General features: G+C 33.4%; 6 protein-coding genes across 10 annotated transcripts; 3 read left to right on the forward strand and 3 right to left on the reverse strand.

Annotated features, from left to right (window-relative positions):
- Positions 1-86: 86 nt before the first annotated feature.
- On the forward strand, positions 87-3,847 carry LOC105835808 (centrosomal protein of 131 kDa). Of its 2 annotated transcripts, XM_028189627.2 has the most exons (11): positions 87-175; positions 808-1,119; positions 1,282-1,375; positions 1,520-1,592; positions 1,712-2,144; positions 2,216-2,433; positions 2,525-2,684; positions 2,766-3,022; positions 3,109-3,280; positions 3,345-3,508; positions 3,615-3,847. In XM_028189627.2, exons 2-11 carry the CDS (start codon positions 898-900, stop codon positions 3,751-3,753), a joined length of 1,932 nt encoding a protein of 643 aa, XP_028045428.2. In that variant the 5' UTR covers positions 87-175; positions 808-897; the 3' UTR covers positions 3,754-3,847. The 2 variants fall into 2 exon arrangements, with proteins under 2 accessions (XP_028045428.2, XP_036140983.1); XM_036285090.1 differs by lacking the exon at positions 87-175 and having other exon boundaries at positions 621-1,119; positions 1,523-1,592.
- A 152-nt stretch (positions 3,848-3,999) lies between these two features.
- Positions 4,000-6,490, reverse strand: LOC105835802 (GTP-binding protein 128up). The gene is made up of 8 exons (XM_012679360.3): positions 6,289-6,490; positions 6,028-6,193; positions 5,682-5,812; positions 5,258-5,497; positions 4,857-5,025; positions 4,653-4,782; positions 4,452-4,574; positions 4,000-4,352 (listed from the first exon to the last, which is right to left on the reverse strand). Exons 1-8 carry the CDS (start codon positions 6,328-6,330, stop codon positions 4,250-4,252), a joined length of 1,104 nt encoding a protein of 367 aa, XP_012534814.1. The 5' UTR covers positions 6,331-6,490; the 3' UTR covers positions 4,000-4,249.
- Positions 6,491-6,666: 176 nt separating this feature from the next.
- LOC105835817 lies at positions 6,667-8,106 on the forward strand. Its single transcript, XM_012679394.3, has 5 exons — positions 6,667-6,993; positions 7,084-7,219; positions 7,279-7,399; positions 7,470-7,599; positions 7,747-8,106. The coding sequence occupies exons 1-5, from the start codon at positions 6,864-6,866 to the stop codon at positions 7,806-7,808; spliced, it is 579 nt and encodes a 192-aa protein (XP_012534848.1). The 5' UTR covers positions 6,667-6,863; the 3' UTR covers positions 7,809-8,106.
- On the reverse strand, positions 7,806-12,064 carry LOC105835815 (golgin subfamily A member 4). 4 transcript variants are annotated; one of them, XM_012679391.3, is made up of 13 exons: positions 11,310-11,943; positions 10,663-11,153; positions 10,373-10,567; positions 10,167-10,310; positions 9,882-10,081; positions 9,643-9,805; positions 9,280-9,571; positions 8,964-9,196; positions 8,742-8,885; positions 8,510-8,674; positions 8,316-8,437; positions 8,129-8,243; positions 7,806-8,004 (listed from the first exon to the last, which is right to left on the reverse strand). In XM_012679391.3, the coding sequence occupies exons 1-13, from the start codon at positions 11,407-11,409 to the stop codon at positions 7,930-7,932; spliced, it is 2,439 nt and encodes an 812-aa protein (XP_012534845.2). In that variant the 5' UTR covers positions 11,410-11,943; the 3' UTR covers positions 7,806-7,929. The 4 variants fall into 4 exon arrangements, with proteins under 4 accessions (XP_012534845.2, XP_036140984.1, XP_028045379.2 ...); XM_036285091.1 differs by lacking the exon at positions 11,310-11,943 and adding an exon at positions 11,982-12,064 and having other exon boundaries at positions 7,930-8,004; XM_028189578.2 differs by having other exon boundaries at positions 7,930-8,004; positions 11,778-11,944.
- LOC105835816 (protein phosphatase PTC7 homolog) lies at positions 12,019-15,439 on the forward strand. Its single transcript, XM_012679392.3, has 5 exons — positions 12,019-12,626; positions 13,951-14,130; positions 14,237-14,435; positions 14,581-14,837; positions 15,235-15,439. The coding sequence occupies exons 1-5, from the start codon at positions 12,374-12,376 to the stop codon at positions 15,282-15,284; spliced, it is 939 nt and encodes a 312-aa protein (XP_012534846.1). The 5' UTR covers positions 12,019-12,373; the 3' UTR covers positions 15,285-15,439.
- A 1,142-nt stretch (positions 15,440-16,581) lies between these two features.
- LOC105835819 (derlin-2) lies at positions 16,582-20,120 on the reverse strand. Its single transcript, XM_012679396.3, has 6 exons — positions 19,680-20,120; positions 19,252-19,317; positions 18,920-19,087; positions 18,569-18,691; positions 18,254-18,417; positions 16,582-18,060 (listed from the first exon to the last, which is right to left on the reverse strand). Exons 1-6 carry the CDS (start codon positions 19,776-19,778, stop codon positions 17,958-17,960), a joined length of 723 nt encoding a protein of 240 aa, XP_012534850.1. The 5' UTR covers positions 19,779-20,120; the 3' UTR covers positions 16,582-17,957.
- Positions 20,121-20,169: the final 49 nt, after the last annotated feature.

Genomic DNA, 20,169 nt, shown 5'->3' on the forward strand with positions numbered 1-20,169 from the left:
GCCATAACCCCCTCCCCCTCCCTCTCCCTCCGCGCCGCCTGAAATCTCTAGGAAACCTCGCCCCGCGAACGCCACCGACAGCCGACACCTGCGACTACGTGAAAATGCCACCCCTGAGGATACAGCAAGGGTCGCACGTTAATAGGAGATTTCGAGGGATGAAATCTCTCCGAGGGTAAACGCGCTGCTAGAGAACGACGCGATGATAAAGTCGACGGAGTTTTGATAAGAGGAATCTTTCCCTCGGAATTTACATGAACAGGGTTTTTCTTGACCGAGAGTTGAAATGGAAGATATCGAGAGGAAATAGATAATTCTAATTGCGATCGGACATTCAAGTCTTACACAAGGGAGAGATCTTCAGCAATACAATATAATATGATAAAATTATTAATCCATATTAGGTCTCATTTTTTTTATTCATTAGAAATTTTAACCAAGTAAAACCTTGAAAACGCACAAGGAGAAAAAAAAATTGAAGGGATACTGTTCTATAAGTTAGACGATAGAAAAAATTAATGTTCTAGTAAATATAATCTTTTGTATTATTCAAAAAAATTGAAATTTATATAGTACACAGAAGACAAATATTATTTTACTGCTAAGAAAAAAATCACTCAATTTACTTTTCTTCTTTTAAGTTTTTTTTTCTTTCTTTTTCCATTCGTTTTAATTCAGTTGCAATTATGCATATGCGAGCCTTTTATGTTTCTTCGACATGCATAAGAACATTCATCACTTCTTGTTTATGACACGTGCGTCGCCATGGCAATCGTTGGGCAACGTAGTAAATAAATGTGTCTATAGAGTCTACCTCATCTACCTGTATATCAATGCACGCGAGTTTGTCGACCAGTGCAGTACATTTACGTATTTTACTGTAAGCAAATATAGTAAATGGATATGGAAGCAAAGAATTTACATGAGAAAAAGTGCGATTTTAATCAGAATTTGATCGAACCATCTCGCTCGTTTGAACAGTTGTGCAATATGATAAATAAATTGGAAAAAGATAGCAATATTGAAATCGCGGAGTGCAATCAAATGGATTTATTAGCCGCTGACAATTTAAAATACGATCTTAATCTAGAACCAGCAAAGCGCAAATATTCGGGACAAGTGAGTAATAGAAATTTCACTTATTAAAATTATTTAATTTTAATTAATTAATTTAAAATTAATCTCTAAGAGTAGAATCTGATTTAATTGAGGATTGTATCACTATTTATAAATGTTAATAACTCCACTTTATTATATTAATAAAAATATGATTGAGCGCAGATTGAACCGGAGAAAGATGTTGCGACAGACAAATGTGGATCAATTGCAACAACTTATGAAGACATAATATCCTTTTTAGGAGAGCTAGAAAACGGTACTAAGATTTAATAGACAAGTATAAATTGTTAAGATTTAATAGACAATTAAAAATGTTAGATTCTGATACTTATCTTATTTATTTTTAAAATAAATTTTAATTTTATAAATTTCTTTCTCTTTCTTTTTTTATTTCAATTAGAAGATCCACCAGCAAATGACATTACCACCAATAATGTGACAACTATTATTTCGTCCAGCCAAAATTCTAGTAGGTGGGGAATTGACTTCTTCTAATATCTCGTAAGCGGAGTATCGCGTGTTTAAAAAAAAGACACCTTTATAAACACATTCATTAAAAAAAATAAGGAAAAATGTTTCTTTTTTTTTCTAGATACGATGTCCAGAATTTTGGCTGTATTCGGGATGATTTAGAAACCGCGAGATTACAAATCGAAGAAAGAAATGCGACGATAAAATGTTTAAAAGATCAGCTAAAATCCGAGCGCAAGGCGGCGTGCGACAAAATGGCGTCACAGAAACGTCATCACTCTGTCAAGACAAAGGAGTTGGAAAACAAGTACAGGACAATCATAAAACGCCATCAGAAATTTATCGAACAGCTGCTCGCCGAGAAAAAGGATCTCACGCAAAAATGCGACTCTCTGGCGCGGCAAATTAAAGAGATGGAACAAAAAATCCAACGTGATCTGAAAGTAATTACCGAAAGACATGCCGTCGAGCTGCAGCGCGCGAAGGAAAACATAGCAGCATCCGAGAAGATCCGACGCGAACGATGGTTGGAGATGAAAACATCAAAAATCAAGGTAATTTCAACACGAATTATGTAGCGACAAATAATTAATTTAAAGTTACGCGGGGATTATTGATCACGCAGGAAATGACAGTGAAAGGTTTGGAACCAGAGTTGCACAACATGATGGAGCAACATCAGCAGGAGATACAAGAGTTAAGACGTGCGCATATAAAAGAGTTACAGGATATGGAATTGCGCACGATGCGTAGGTCGAATCAACAGTTAGAGCAATTGCGAATCGAATTGACAGACAGTCACGAGAAAATGTTGACCACGGAGAAGAATATATTGGCGACAAGGTATGAAAATTCTGTCGTGCATATTACCTTTGATATTTATTTTAAATAGGCAAGTTATTATATAAAAATTATAATGTAATATTTTGACTAGGTACAAAGAAAATCTGGAAGAGCAGGAGGAGCATTTTCAAACGCAACAGAAGAAATTTGCAGAGCATTTCGAAAAAGAGAAGTCAATGCTCATTGCAGAACAAAATAAACGCGATCGAGAAACAAGTGTGAAGATACAGCAAATGGAATTGCATTTTCAGGTTTTAAAATTACCCAATTACTGTTGACAAGAAACAATCATTTCATTTATACGATCATTTAACTTCAACTTTTTTTTATAGAAAGAATTAGAAAAATTGAAAGAACAACACGAAATTGCTAAAAAGAATTTTGAGGAATCCTTGAGAAAAGAATGGCTCGCATGGGCGGATAATTATAAAAAAGAACAAAGCATAACTTTTACAAGATCGGAGACTGCAATTCGTAACAAGTGTCAAAAAGAGAGAGACAAGCAGATAGAAATCGCTATAGTTAGATTGGAAAAAGAATCTCGTGAAATAGAGGCCAAATTGCAAAAAAGTTTTGATAACAAATTGGAGTAGGTTTATAATATATCTTCCCTCTAAACACCTAAAAATATTTAAAAAATTTTAAACACAATTTAATTGTCAAAATTGCTTTCAGATTAATGAAAGAAGATTACGATGCAAAATTGCAAGCTGCAATTAAAAGCGAGAGCATTTATAAAAAGAAATTACCATTACTGGAAGAAAAACTCAAATGTACAGAGATCCAATTTGAAAAAACAGAAAATAAATTAAAAGAATGCATATTAAATCTTAATAATATGAATGAGGTAAATTTTATGAAAAGTTATTGATATAATATTATCATTAAATTTGCAATTTGTCGATTTACAGACAATCGTAAAGTTGACTATACAGAGAGACAATGCAAAGGAGTTAGCGAGGCAGGAAATTGAGACTGAGAAAAAGGAGTTAGAGGACAAAATCGCATCACTTTATCAAGAAATAACACAAAATAACATTAACAGAGATCAACTTATGGCACAATTGCACAGCAGGTAAAAATTAATATTTAATAGGCGTAATAAAGAAAAATTAATACACAAATTAATACTGATAATTAATACATATGATATATATTCAATTTAATAAATATTATTTTAGAATAAAACTTGTAGTCACTCAAAAAGTTATAATTATAAAAAATCTTAATAAAAAACTTGATGACGTTAATGCAAGATGCGAACACTTGGAAAAATTGCTAGATCAACAAAGAAAGGAATATATTTTAAAAACTTTGTAAATAATTTGTAAAATTATGTGTGTACGCGCGCGCACGAGTGCGCGCTGTGTGTAAAGATAAATTATAATTTCTAATGTCAAAATATCTTTTCCATTATTTGTTATAAATTATGTTACTAAAAAATCGTATTAATAATCAAGATGTATATACGTACCATGTATTGTATGTAAAATAAAAAAATAGTATGAGTTTTTTAAAATATTATATATACCCTTTTTTAACAAAAAGTTTAAATGATATAAAATATAGATTTCGAGATTATTTTATATACAATTTCATATATAAAACCAAATACATTTACACTGTTGGAAAGATTAACCACAATTTTTATCATTCATGCTGCATTTGTGTCTTCTCATCGATGAAATATAATAGCATTTTAAACATACATTATGCTTATGTATATATCTATAATTAAAATGTGATCTCTTTACACAAATCTGGTATCATTAATCTCATTAATTTATGCTCGCAAAAAATAACTGTAAGAAAAACATCACACTTTTTTTACAATTTGAACAACATCTTCGTCACAAAGAAGATGATCCTTTCCTACTTTCTGGGGTTGGTGTTTCACCGATGAGCCCCATACTAAAGCGCTGCAACACGATAAATTAGTAAGTATTTAGTAAAATAATTTATATTTAAAACACAAATAATAATTATTTTTTTAATAACTGATAAAATACAAGACTTACTATTTAAATTCTTTCGCAATCGATCTATGAAGCTTGTTACAAAAATCTTCAACAGTTCGCTTTTCAGTATTTAATACTACAGGTGCATTATAGTCTGGGAGTTGTCCCTTGGGCTTCGTGTAACTGTTTTAAAAATGAAAATCGTGTTATTTTAATAGAATTCAGTTTGTAAGATTTATATAAATTATAAGTAATAATTACATTCTAACAAGTTGTAAATAATCCCACATTTTTTCCAGCAAATCGTCGAAGTTCCATTTGTGATGGGCTGAGATCGGCACGCAGTGTGGTATTTTATAAATAATATCTAGTTCTTCTATGCTTATTTGATCTAAGAGATATTTTTTATTACAATTACACTTTATTATGATTACACTTGTAATGTTTATCAGGTTGTACAATTACCTATTTTATTCAAGAGGTAAATGCAAGGGATATAAACGCGATTCCCTTCTATAACATCGATCAAATCATCCGAGGTGGCATCATACCTCAGTGTGATGTCCGCGTTACTGATTTTATATTCTGATAAAATCATTTTTACTGTGTCAAAATCCAGTTCAGATTGCGGACACTGAAACAATCGCCATAATTTTTAATTTTGATTAATTTCGCCATAATATTTAATGTCGAATTAATTGTTATTGTTGATTATTCAAAATTATGCATTCAAATTATACTTTGAATGAAAGGGTCAATTAAAAAATTAAAGATTTGTGAAAAGACGTGAGATAAATCATAATTGTAAATTATTTGGGAAGTAATAAACCATTTTCATTATTTCACTAATCCACTAATTTCCTTACCATTGTTTGCAAATTGATACCACCCTTGTCTTTCTTTTTGAAAGTTATGTTTGGTGGCTGTTTATTCAATCGCAAGCCAAACCCTTCTAACTCGTGCTCAATCAGCCGTTTGTGTCCGAGTGGTTTGAGTACATCCAGGACAATGAAGATTAAGCTGCACGTTCGCGCTACAGCAATAACTTGTCGTCCACGCCCCTTGCCATCCTTTGCGCCCTCTATAATACCTGGAAGATCTAACAGCTGCAAGATGCATTTTGTTATACTCTTAATTGATTTTACTGCCATGTACAATTGACTTCAAATCCAAAATCCAATTTAAATTGAGAAATATTTCAACTAAAAAGTATTAAAATACTAGAAATCAATTAGCAGTTGCATAAAACACATAACAAACTGTAAGCCATTATGCAATCCACCCATTTACCTGTATTTTTGCACCTTTATATTTAATACAACCAGGGACAGTCGTGAGTGTGGTAAACTCATACTCAGCTACTTCAGAATATACACCAGCAAGTGTACTCAACAGGGTAGATTTTCCCACAGAAGGAAAACCTGTAAATTTCATCATAGCTGTATCAGAAAAAAACAGGACGTCGCACATAATCCATAAGATATTATTATATTAAAAGAAAACATGCTGCAAGATATTCAAAAAACATCAATCTAAGGAGTCACCTATCAGAATGTCACGGATATAACATAGATACAATGAAAGAAAAGATATTGACAAAATATTAAGAAAAGATATAGGATTAGGAGGAACGCACCGACGAAACCAATACGAGCGTCACCGGTCTTGGCGACCTCGAAACCTTGCTCGCCACCTCCACCGCCACCCTTTGGGGTGATCAACTCGCGTCTGAGCTTGGCCAGTTTTGCCTTCAGTAAACCCAGATGCCCAGAAGTCGCCTTGTTCTTCTGGGTGCGGGCCATCTGGAAGAGGAGACCGCGATAAACGATAATGCCGCGAAAGCGATATCGTAAGACAAAACGTCGTATCGCAGTGCAAAAACAGAACGGAAAATTACCTCGGCCTCGATCGAGGCGATCTTTTCCAGGATCGTGCTCATTTTCGGATCGCAAAACTGACTGACGTCAAAAGAATTGCTCGGCTGGGGCTCCCTGTCACATTATCAGAATTGTCGACTGTAACAACACGAACCGGGCAAGCTACACGTGTGCGGATACATATGTTAATTCCGCCATGACGGATTGTATAGCGTATTATTTGGAGTCTGTACTGTCTGTAGATGCGAAACTGAGAGGTTAAATTGTTAAAACAGGTGGCATCGCCAGCGGTTTAAATCTAGAGACCCTGGATCTTTAGTTTTTAGTCCAGTTTTTAGTCCAAAATATAGGATCACGAATAACATTTGTGGTTGGTACATTTCTAGGGAAAGTTTGATAATTTAGGAGGTTGCTCAGCCCGCGTATTTTCCATGCTACATACATGCATAGAAGTTTGTTTTTGAAAACTTATTTAAATAAAAGAAAACATTTTCGGGAGTATAGCATTTAAGAAGCGATCGCTGCTATTATATTGGGCATTAATTTCCTGTGAAATACTTTCTTGCGTCTTGTCTATTAGCGCGTGATCTGGGATATGGAGGACATAGAACGTTTTATAAAAGTTGTGCAACAGAAAAGGCTCGCTAGTCAACGCGAATTGGAGCGTCTCGACACAGAATCTGACGAACACAAGGAGATGATGAAGGAATTGCGAGATTTGAGAAGTAATTTTCTCGGATTATCTCTAATGGAAATTGATTGTTTGGTTACTAAGAATTATTGCAATTGCATGCGTAAAAACCTATTGTTCACAGGGAAGAGGGAACAATGCAAGGAGAACATCACAAAACATCTTAATACTATTACGTCGCACAAGCATTCTATACACAAGATTGTACATTCTACGCAGCACTCCATCTCAGGCTTGCCTGTGCCACACAATTATGCACAGTATGTGTTTGAATATAATTTTTTCTCTTTCTCCCCTGATGTTACAAAACTATTTTCAGGGACATGACTACTATGTTCGTTGATGCAATCAAATTCTTGAATAATGTAGGAGATATTCACAAAACACTGACTAACGTCAAGGAAAATAATGTGGAACCTTCGAAGTTGATTCAAGCTGTGGTAAATATTACAAATTTTTTAGACATACATTGAAAATAGTAGCATGTCTATACTTTTTCATCTGCCTTAGACAACATGTACAGAAACTGTAGAGAACAAGTTGTATCAAACAAAACGTAGTATTGCACAGCTGGAAACATTGAAGGAAAATATAGCAGTGCTCCAACAACATATCTTGAACAACAGCAATAACACTGAAGGTTACATCTGTTTTTTGTTTTCAGTTGAAATTTTCAATAAAAATATTAATAATATTTATAGTAATGTTATTTGTTTATTAAAAATTAAAATAATAGTATATAGAAAATAACGATAAATTTGAAATAATTAAAAATTATTCTTTTCAGATGGGAGTATAAATTTAACTATCAATGGCGAGTCAACAGATAGTGGGTCAACTATCACATAATAAATATATCAACATTTATTGTCTGTTATTTAGAATATATAAAATATCAAGCACAGACAGTTTTTATACAAAAAGTATATAATATGTATTTGTTGAATATTGTATCAAAATTTTATAGCAGTCATGTATATTGAATGTTATCCAACTGATCATCTAGATTCAACTTCAACATTACTAATTGAGGGTCAACAACTTCCTGAAAAATAGGTTTATGTATATAGATTTATAAATGTGCATATATATTTTTTATAAAGTATTAATTTATAAAATAATTTAAAATAAATAACATTATACATAATTCATAATTATTTTTCTCTTACTGTAAAGTGAGTAGTAACTTGAAACTCATGTTGCTGATTAGATAATGTTCGTTTATCTATATAATTATATGGGATATTTGAACTTTTTTTAAATTTCTCTAAAGCCAATTTTTCACTGAAAAAAAAGTAAAATTAAGCATATTAATTTGTTACACTTATTAAAATTAATTCAATTGTAGCATGTTACCTTGCCAAATTGATCTTTCCAAATTTGCCATAATGAGAATCGAATTTAGTTTTATGCTCATTTTCAATATGATGAACATTTCTCAATGCTTTAATAGCTTCCTCATTTTTCGTAAATGCTATCTGGATAATTGTTTAACTGTTACACATACAATTTGTTTAAAGTGTATCGCATATATGCTTAATTATCATTACCTGTGTAAAACTTTCGAGATCTTGAGCGCGCGCTAAGAGCCGATATTCCCTTTCCTGCAAGGCCTGCTGCTGCATCTCGAGATATTTAATTTTTTCTTGCCATTTTAATCGTTCCTGATTTGCGAGTATAGTGGCCTCTTGTGCTGCTTTTATAGCAGCTGCCGACTGTGGAACATTATTTCTTTTATTTTCCTAATATTCTATTTCATTGATTTATCCTTTTATAATTTACCTCTATCTTTGTAATGTTATCCGAACTACTTTTTATTGTCTTTAAAACTTCATATTGCTTCTTTTTAGCCGCGATTGTTTCTTTTTCCTTGGTTAAAGTCTTCAGTTGTTTTTCTTGCTCATTAAACCAAGATTCTTTTAAAGCCTTACGATAGATTGTAGATAAGATTTTCAAATAACACCATACATGTTCGAATATTAATTATTTATACTGAATAATTACCTGTAAATGATTACGCTCCCATTGTACTTTTTCTTCAAACAATTCTTTTTCGTGCGACAAAGATTGTTCCTTTTTTTGCAGAGTTTCTAATGTCTGGTTGAGCATAGTGCTCTTTTTCTCTAATTCGAGCATTAATTGCGTAACATGCGAATCTAATCTGTCCGCTACACTCATTATTTTTTCATGTTCTTGTTCCAGTAATTTCTGTTGCTTCTTTGTTTCCATATTTTGTACTATAACATATATTGCATAAAATTAATAAAAACTTACTAAAATTACTTAAAATTACTTATCTGACAGCAACTTATAAACATACTTTGCATGTCTTCCTCCTGATTTTTTAAATAATATTCTCTTAACTTTACACTTTGGTCATTTCTTTGATCAGTCTTTTCTTGCACATTTTTTATATTCTCTATAATAAAATCAGCTTTTTGGAGCAAATTCTGCAGATCAGTCTTGTGGGTCGCTATGGTCGTCATAGCTAAATTCTCCACTTCTCTCATTTTTAATATGTTTTCTATCGTATCAAAATGCTCTTTCTGCAGCAGTCTTATATTTTGAGAATGGCGTTCATAAATTTCTTCTATAAATTGAGCATGTTCTTTCTAAATAAAATAAATAAAACTAATATTAATTGTAACAAATTAATAATTTTAAAGTGCTGAAAAGTAAATACCCTTAAATTCTGCAACTCTTCTTTATAAAATGTTTCAATTTGTACTTTTTCGTTTTTCAACTTTTCAATCTTTGTTTCGTAATCTGTCTCCAAACATTCAAGTTCTTGCTGCATTCTCTTTTCCAATGTATCCGTTCTTTCTTGCAAGAATCCTATTTGTCGCCTATGGAATAATTGTGTAACAAATTTTTGAAAAAAAATTGTCAATATATATTTCAATATTAAAAAATTCTACTTACTTATACGACTCGTCTAGAATTGTTATCTCATTTTCATATTTTTCACTTAAATTATGTAATGTTACTGACAGATGAGATTTTTCTAATTCTAATTTATGAATTGCATTTTCATAGCCCATGTTTTGGGGAATTAAGGTACTACGCACATCTTCCGAATTTGTATTTACATCAGAAGCAATTGGAACAGCCATTGTGCCAGACTACAAATCATAAAGAGTAAATATAAATCTTAATTACAAAGTAATCACATAAATTATGTAAGTTTTTTTTATTAAAAATGCTTACTTTAGAATAATTTTCTTCAACTTCCTGTTTCTTATATTCATTGATTTCTATTTCTTGATTGTTTGATTTTGACAATGTTTTGTTCTCGTGTGGCAGTGACCTAATTACCGTTGTTTTATCCTCGTGTTGTAATACGTTCACTGCCTATAATGAATAATTTAATAAGTAAAACTATTTTTATCACATACCAGTAATGTATTTCTTACCCCTTGAACAATTTTATCAGAACTAGATCTCCTATGTTTGCTAAATAATTCTTCAGTAGGTGTTACTCTATCCTGAACATGATTGCTATTTTTATCTTCTGGTGCTTTTTTAGGCTCCAACCAATCAGGCAAATATTCTCTAACTTCCGATTTCTGTCTACTAGGATCTGCAGATGCTGTACGCCTCTCCGTTGTCTTTGAATTTAGAACAGAATTATTAAACATGAATAGAAAGCAAAATTAAATATCAGAACATTTTGAATGTGCAAATTTATTGAATTTATATTCACAGTTTGCTCGGCTTGAATCGACGTTGTATCCAGAGTAAATAATCCCAGAGGATCGTTGATTATCTCTGAAGTTCTTTTGCCTCTACGAGGCTCTCTTGTGCCAAGAACTGTTGGCGCATATGTCGAGTGCTGCGACTGTGATCTGGAAATTTCAGCTGTGTGCTGTGTAACTTCCAGTTGTACAGACTTTTTACTAACAGATTCTTTCAGTGGAGACGTACGCGATATATCACCAAATAAATCTTGCATCAATGATAATTTTTTGGTCTTATCATCTGATGTTTTTGGCCTCTCAATACTTGTAGTATTTAATGCGAATGTCAAGCCAGTCTCTTTTTCGTCTGCCTTTGAACTTGACAATGATTCATTAGAGATCTTATTACTGAATAAATCTAGTATACTTCGTTTGTCCTTTACTGCTGCTGGATTCTTCTGATTCGATGGCAAATCTTCCTTGTCAGCTAGCAAACTAGCTAGTGGATCGTCCTCATCTACACAAATAATAAATAATGCTATAGGTAAAGATAAAAGAAAATTTAATAACTGTGAGAAAACTATGAGAAAATGTTTTCACTTTGCTCGAATAAATAAACTTTTTCTATAAATAATTAAAATGCAATTGACTAATTAACGTCTTTTAATTGAACCTGCAAATGTAATTCTCTTTTTGTCGTTTTCAACGGATGGATTTCTCCTAAATGCATTACTAAACAGCTTGTCGTCCAAGCTGTCCATATCCTCTACCATCTCTTTACCGTTCCCGTCGCATTCGGGTAACAATTTCAGTCGTAAAATATATTACAAATCGGCTTGCGTAACTCATAAACCATGCCAATTATTATTCTAGCCGTATATTAATAGCAATCGACTTAATAATAAAGATGTGTCATGTACTGTCATGTACTCTAGTATAGCGTTCGGAAATAAAGTGCATTGTGATTATTGTGAAGAAGAGAGGAAAGTTAATTATCGATTATCGGAAGCATTTCAATATTTTTAATGTGTCTCTAAAGAGATATTTTTCCCGCCTCGTCCAAAACCTAATTATATTCAAAAACGTTTAGCGCCGAGATCTTTCAAAAAAAAAATCGTCAAAGTCATTCAAGAAAGAATACATTCGTCTTATTTTTTTTTCTCTCGTCGAGAAACACAATCTTTGCGTTGTCCGACACCACATTGATGATTTGTCAATGCGCAAGCATACGGTCAACGTCATATCGGCGAATGCGCGCCCGTATGGAGTCGGCTTAAAGGTCCGAAGTCTAATCGGAGTCGACGCCAGCGCGCCACGTGATCGCGCACCAAGTCGATCACCGAACCTTTTTCTCGTGTATGTGCCTCTTGTACGTTGTACCACGGGTGCGTGGTGAACGTGAAACTCTGGTGAATGAGCGACAAGCGCGGGGACGACAATCGTGGCCAGGTTCGCGTCGCACGGTTCCTCGGCCATCGCGGGTCCTGTTGATAGAGCGCGAGAAAAAACGAGAAAGAGAAAGATAGAAAAAAAAAGAGAAAGAGGATGGTGTCAAGACGACTGTGAGTCGGCGGGATAATTTGGGGCCGGACAGCGAAGGCAGCGAACGACCAAAAGGAATGCGCGTCGTGATGCTGCCGACTTCGCCGATGTCGATCATCGTATGCTGGTCCTTATCGTCGCCGCCACCGTCGTCGTCGTGAACGGTGACAATACCACGAGTCAATACCAATAGCGATGCAATCTATCTACTGGACTGGACGGCTGCTGTCGCGCGCGCTCTGGAACGGCATCGCGAGCTATAGCACCGCATGCGGCACCGAGCAGCAGCCGTCGAGCGCGGTTGTCGCGTGCAGCAGACGCCGTGAGGCCTCACTCGTCTCCGCTGTGTGCGGTTTCCCAAAGGACTTCGCTCGGAGCCGAATACGCAGGGGCCAATTCGGCGACGACGCCTGGTTCACTGCCAGATTCAAGACGGCCGAAGTCATAGGTGAGTCTTGAAGGCTCGCACGGGAGTCTTTGCGATCACACTCTCCTTGGCTCGCATCATACATTGGGAGTTTGTTCTTTCAAAAGTGGACTTTCTCTCTTCTGTCTCTTACGCTCTCAAAAATTTTTTTTGCTTCTTCCAAATTTCGCGCATACGTTTATATAAGGTCCTGACAAAGGGCTTGAGATAGGGTAAAGAGATCACGCTTGCTTTATCTGCTTTTATTATTTTTTCTTTTTTCTTCCTTTTCTCTCTTTCCTTGAATCTTGATTATGCCTGTTTCAGTTTGATTATGGATGATTTATGTGATACAGCTGGAAAGAACAGACTTATGCTTTGTTTAAATGATAAGTCGACCGATAATGTGGAATTCTTAAATCTCTGAACAGAATTTTAATTTCAAATACGTTCTTGGGGAAAAGATTTTTTAACTGTGTTATACTTGCTACATTTATAATGAAATAAGTGTATCTACGTGAATTTTTGTTTAAAAAAGAGAGAATTTTGAAGATTGTTAAAAAAACTGAGAAACTTAAATCAAAGAGAGCAGAATTTCATATTTTTTTATTTAATTATATTTTAGGAAAATGAATGAGATTGTATTTTTTGTCCATTGTGGGAGATATTTGACCAAACTTTTTGCTGCACTTTCTATACCTTTTTATCATTTTTTTATTCATTCAAAGCTCAAGTAAAAAAGTTTTATTTCAAGTATGATAAATGTAACTAAAGATTTAATAATCTATATTTTAAGAAACTTTAAATAATTAATTTTTCAAATACATTTTACTAATTTTCTGTCCTAATTTCCCTTCCTCTTTCTTTTAATATACAAGTACATATTATGTCATTTTAGATATAAAAATTTAATTAACCCATCTTTCAATAAAGATATAATAATCAAGAGAAGTAAACAGGTATTGTAATATCTTATATATATTTATTTTTTATATATAATTCTTGCCCCTACCAGACCAATTAACTAGTAGCAATGTTTGTGCATTTATTGAATTAATTATATCAAATGCATTTGCAGTCTACGTATATACAGTATTGCTACATTATATTGATATAGATATGGTTTATTTAAATTATTTATAAAATAATAAAAATTTAAGAATAACAATTTTACGCATAGATTATTATTGATGTAAATTCTATTTTCAAACTATATTATTATTGTTATTCATATATTATTTTTCATAATAAACTTCAAACTTTTAAATTATGTTTTATATGTAAAAATCTAAAATATATATTGACTAACATAAGATATTTAAATAATTACCTTGTATAAGTGTTTATTTGTATTGCAATATTTCAGGTGTAGCTGATGGTGTGGGGGGATGGCGACACTATGGAATCGATCCTGGAGAATTTTCCAATTTCCTAATGAGGACATGTGAGAGGCTAGTTTCCATGGGTAGATTCACACCTACAGAACCAGCTGGCTTATTAGCACGTAGTTATTATGAATTGTTAGAAAATAAACAACCAATATTAGGTAATTGATCACCTTCAGTTGTATATAGAAAAAATAAGAGATGAATCATAATTATTTAGAAATTTGTCCAAATGTTGTTACATTGACAATTTATTTGACTATTCAGGTAGCAGCACCGCATGCGTAATAGTTCTCAATAAAGAGACGAGTAGCATTTACGCGGCCAATATAGGAGACAGTGGCTTCGTAGTTGTACGAAGAGGAGAGGTGGTGCATCGGTCATCAGAGCAACAACATTATTTCAATACTCCCTTCCAATTGTCGCTGCCGCCTCCAGGACATTCTAATCTAGTACTTCGCGACAGGTAGATATTTTATTACACATGGCAGAATATTGTGTGTGTGTATGTGTGTGTGTAATATATTTCTCTATAACTGCCAGCATTAATATATTGCACAATATCATCTTTATGTTCAAAAGTAATTATAAAAAATTACTTTTCTTTCCAGTCCAGAATCTGCCGACACTTCGAGTTTCGGAGTCGAGGATGGCGATGTAATCCTTCTGGCAACCGATGGGGTATTCGATAATGTGCCTGACCAGTTGCTAGTCACTGAGATGCGTAAGATCGAAGGCGAGAGGGACCCAACGAAAATACAGTGCGTCGCTAACACGATAGCGTGGATGGCGCGTCGTTTAGCGTTTGACGGCGCCTTCATGTCTCCGTTTGCTCAAAATGCCCGAGAGAACGGGATAGATGCAATAGGTATGTAAAAGAAAAGTTAATCATTTATACTACATTTCAAACAGCAGTGTTTTTCAATATTGTAAACATGTCTTAAAAAGCTATGAGAAATTCACGATATGCTGCAATTTTTCATTAATCTCTTTTATAGAAAAAAATTGTTGGAAAAAAATTAAAACTTTTTTATTAATTATATTTAAACTTGAACGACTAAAGTTGCACGGACATCATTTTAACTTTGAGTGAGACTTAAGTATGTATCTCTGTCTTTATTTATTTTGAAAGGAAGATGAAATAGACATATGCTGAAGTCTTGCTTAAAACCAAAATAATATTGGTGCACTTGGCCTTATACGAATAAATAAGTGTAAAAAGTTTAAAGGATTTCGACGAAAAGACGTAATTTTGAATTTTCCAGGTGGTAAACCAGACGATATCACGGTGCTCTTAGCAACAGTGGCGATATGATAAAATAAAAGAAACCAGTTGTACAATAGAGCCCTGATGATCATTGTATTATAGTCCATGTCATTGCGTATATGTATTTAGTTATACATCATTATATTAATCCTATTACGCTAATCATTATTATTTAAATCGAAATAAATGGTTTTGTAAAATCACTTCTTATTCTATACTCATTATTATTAATTTCTTTACATCTCTTTGATAATTATATTAACGTACTCTTTGGCGATTGCGGATGTGCTTGTTAATTCACCCTTTCAGCATCTATGTGTCATATATCACACGTTCACTTTCGGTGAATTTGTCATTTTAGCTGTAAGCATTTACACATCTAAGAGTCGGTTGTTCCAACTTCTTGGTAAACTTATATACCAGGTAAGCATGTGTCTATCTTCATTTCTTTTTTTAAATAAATAAAGACAAACGTATATTTACCTGATAGGTATTACCAAGATATAAAATTACCAAGAAGTTGGAACAACCGACCCTAAAAGTAAAAAAAAATGAATAAATCAAGATTAATAAAAAAGTATTTTATGGTTTTTATACTTAATAAGATACTGAAAGAGTTTACACAAACGACTCCTGACAGGAATCGATCACGGATGTAATCGTTAACTGAACCAGAATGACAATGTTAACGTTTAAAAAACGACCGGAATTTTAGGATTAACAACTCAAAAATCCAAAATCGCAACATCCACGTCAGAATTACAAATATATTAAACTAAGAATCCAAGAGATACACCGTGCGAAGGAAAAACATATTCTACGATCCTGGAAGCCAAAGATATAAGAGAAGATAAATATGTGCAAGTCTCTAAAAAATTAGAACGCTATGAAGTTCGAATATAATATATTCAAACTGGAATAAAGAATAAAGAATTTAAGACTCAAAACCTGAGGATCTTATAGAAATCGTGATTATTAGAACAAGGTAATTATTTCTTGCAATCACGCGGGAGTTAAAATTTCTTCTTTGTCTGAATCAGTACACTGTAAAATAAATTTGCATTAACATTTAGAGTGATGACTTATGTTAAAAATCCACATCTGTTCATCTCAGAATTGCACATAGCGTTCACAAGAATCACAGAAAAAGTTACATGTTGATTATTAATCATACTTGACAAAATAATTTTCAAACGGAAGAAAAAGTAAAAATTAAAAAATGCTAAGTTACATTAAGACTTAATTCACGCTTTTAAAAAATTTGAATAGTTATCATTAAAAAATTTAAGAAATAAAACTCAAAATTTACATAACAGTAATTGGTTCTAGAAAAAATTTTTTCATTATTACGATGAAAAAAATAACAGAAGAGCGACATTAACTATAATCAATGTAAGTTGCGCAGTTATTAACTATAATCAATGTAAGTCTTTCTGTTGTATTCATATAATACACAATATACACATATGAACAAAGTGTGGGAAATGTATATATATTATTTCTTTAGTTTATATTTAACGATTTGTACTTTGTAGATGTTGCCTAGATTACATTTAGCTATGATAATAAATATAAATAAATGCTTTAGTACACTTTAAAATAGTCTCCTTTGCACAATGGCATTTTTTCGGTCTCTTTCTCTCTCTCTTTCTCACTTTTTCCCATCGATACTTGCAATGAGCACGGTTAGTATATCACAAAATTACTACCAATCGCAAATATCTTACAAAAGTGACACTTTCGATACGACAAATCTAATTAACTCGCGAGTGAAAAATTACATTAACCTCATACTAAACCGAAAGTTTATATTCACTGACAAATAGGTTTAACCCTCGGAATGCCAATTCAGTTGCACTCGCATGGATTAAAATGCTATTTCTATCGAATTGGAGAATTATGAATTCCACAAATAATTTGCGCAAATTTAATACTTGTTATTCTAAAATTTTTTGCTATAATTACAATATTTAGGAAACAAGCTACTATACACGATATTAGAATTTCGTATATAAACAGCTTGGATTAACATCTATAATAATTAAAATTACTAATTTTTTTATGATTAACTCATTTTAAACTTGTTGGAGAATCTGATTGGAAACAAAATATAAGTTTGTAGCGTCTTGTATTTTGAATAGAGCAATTTAATTTATCATAATTTCGGTAATAGCGCTAGAAGCGCAACACTTGGCTTCCAAAAAGTTAATATTATCGACAGAAGCAACAGCATTGGATTCTGTAATAAGTATCAAACACGTACGAATGTGCAAATGGAAAAGAAATCAATAATAAATTTACTGATGTTAGGTGCATATTTCTAACTTTTTCGTTTATATGCAGAGTGTATAAATACTCGTATCCTTTTATCCACAAATTCTTTAAAGTTGGTTTATCTTCGACGACAATCTAATTGTTATTGTCGACTATCATAAATCTTAATTTTTTAATAAAATCTTTAATTTGGTGTCTACCGAATTTCGCTTAAAAAAATATTAGCTTCAAGCTTTTCGGGAGATCTTTAATAGAGCGAAATTGCTTGATTCCTTATACACTCTGTATATTATTATTTACGTTCGCTTCATTATTCTTTGCATACAAATTCGGGCACTAAATTGTTGATAGCTCCAAAGGAGCAATGATGGAGACGCGCACTTCCGCAACATCCTAGGGCAATTCGACACAAAAACAGCATTGGGAAAAGAATGCTGAATTTCTCGATCATTGCACGTTGGCTTCTTGTCCCCAATTGAAGCCGCCTGGCCGGTCTTCTGGTGGCGGCATATAATCGGGATCCTCGGGATGTGCATCAAACAGAGTCTTACTGACAAATAAATATTATATATTTATTTTTCTCATCAATTGCTCATGGATATCCAATTTTAAGATATTTCTCGATAAAGTTTTTTTTATCGATAATTTAATGAACAAATATACTAATTTTGAATAACAATCATAATTTCAATCATAATTTCAGTATTAATTAAATATAAATAAGTGGAAACTACATTACTTACAGTATTTGTGGCGTTTTCAAAATTCGGAAACCACCTCTTAACCTGGGAAATACATCCTCTGCGAAATAGTAAGTATGTCCTACCGCCATTCCCACAAGATCGACCCAAATCGTATTACCGAGCAATACAGAGAAGCCTAACAGTACCCATGGTAAATATGGAGCCTGGAAAAAACCAAAGTTATCAAGTTACTAATCATAATGCGACAAATCATTTGTCGAAACCAGAATAATGATACAATAGTAAATTCTAACATAGACAGAATAAAACTTATAAATGCAGATGTCATATGCATCTCTTTAAATTTAGACTTACTTGGAAGTTTAAAAGTCCAAAGAAGTTCATCCTAACAAAAGGATTTCGTCGTGACCACACGTACACCAACATTATTGTGAATGCATGTCCCAGGAACAGCAAATTGATGAAGAATGCAAAAATCTTTAGATATAGTTAAGAAATAATAAGATATTCCCAATAAGGAATAACAATATCATTCCTTTTACATAATAAATAATTAATAATTATAATTACAAATATTATTCCAAGTTACTAGTAATATTAAAAAATATAATTATCATTAGAATATTTTAATGTTATACTTAAATAGTAGAAAGAGTTCTATAATTTTTGTAGAAATTATAATAATTAATATTTTGTCAAGGATACAATCATGCATATTCCACCAAAGATAAACATCATCACAAAATCAGCTGTTCTCCTGCGAAAGGATCCCTCCTCCAACATACGGCAATATCGATATGTGAAGATCATATTGAACAATAAGTTGAATCCAACATTTCCAAAGAACAGGAATGTTGTTATTAATCGCCATATCTAAAAGAGCCAACATAATATTTTAGGCATTAAATACAAGATGGAGAAAAGTACAAATTTATGTCTTCTTCTAACAGTAATAAACAGTAAACTTTTTCTTTATCTTATATAACAAAGTCAACTAGTGATTTTGCATAATTATTTGCATATCTATACTTCCGTACCTGATACTGCTCCACAATAAGGATAGGATTGAAATATAGTTGAAACGGGGATACCAAGTCTAATTGCTGCAACGTTTAAAATTACATCAACCACTGACAAACATATTTTAGAAAAATTCAATAAGGCCAATTATTAATTCAAATTCAATTAAAGGTATCTTAAAGTTATTAGACTTTTTTGCACGTCATTTTTTATACAGTCACTCAGGCAAGCATCAGAATGATATAAGCTGAGTCATCATGTGTCACTCAAACGTGGCATTTGATGATCTCGAACTTGCAGAGGCGGATGTGACAGAGTGACGGATCTCGAGAATTTCAAAAATCCGGAGGATTTAGAACAAGAACAAGAACGACGGCAACGACGAAGCTGTCGTGCGCGATTGAGGGTGGAGAGGGGGTAAAATGAAAAGAAACGCGCTAGATACCACGGCGAGGGTCGTGATGACACAAGCTGTGGTATAGGCCCGCGTCACCACGGGCATCTGCATGTATTCGTGCCATAACGCTTCGTAGGCCATTGGCATTGATTGTCGGCGATCTCACGCCCGCGTTCCTTCCTTCGCACCACCAAGACCTCGCAGCTGTAAACACGCCGCTACCCAGTCCTGCCCGCTTCACCATTGCATGTCGCACCAATGCGCGGCAATGTTACCTGCACATCGTGCCCGCGTACGCGATCACGTCGTCAACTCGTCAGCACACCACACGATTTTTGTACACGTAACACGTGAAACTGCCTGGCTATCAGCGGGCGCGCGCCTGGGGAATCGGCGCAGCGATTGGCGAGGGGGAACAGGGGAATACAACCGCCAGAATTATTAGGTTAGGGGATTTTCCCCTAAATTCAAATTTTGTTATATTGCGATAATTCTTTAGACGGATGAAAAATTTAGAAAAGCCTTTAGGGAAGAAAAA

The sequence above is a fragment of the Monomorium pharaonis genome, chromosome 3, assembly GCF_013373865.1.
Source record: "Monomorium pharaonis isolate MP-MQ-018 chromosome 3, ASM1337386v2, whole genome shotgun sequence".
Taxonomy (NCBI): domain Eukaryota; kingdom Metazoa; phylum Arthropoda; class Insecta; order Hymenoptera; family Formicidae; genus Monomorium; species Monomorium pharaonis.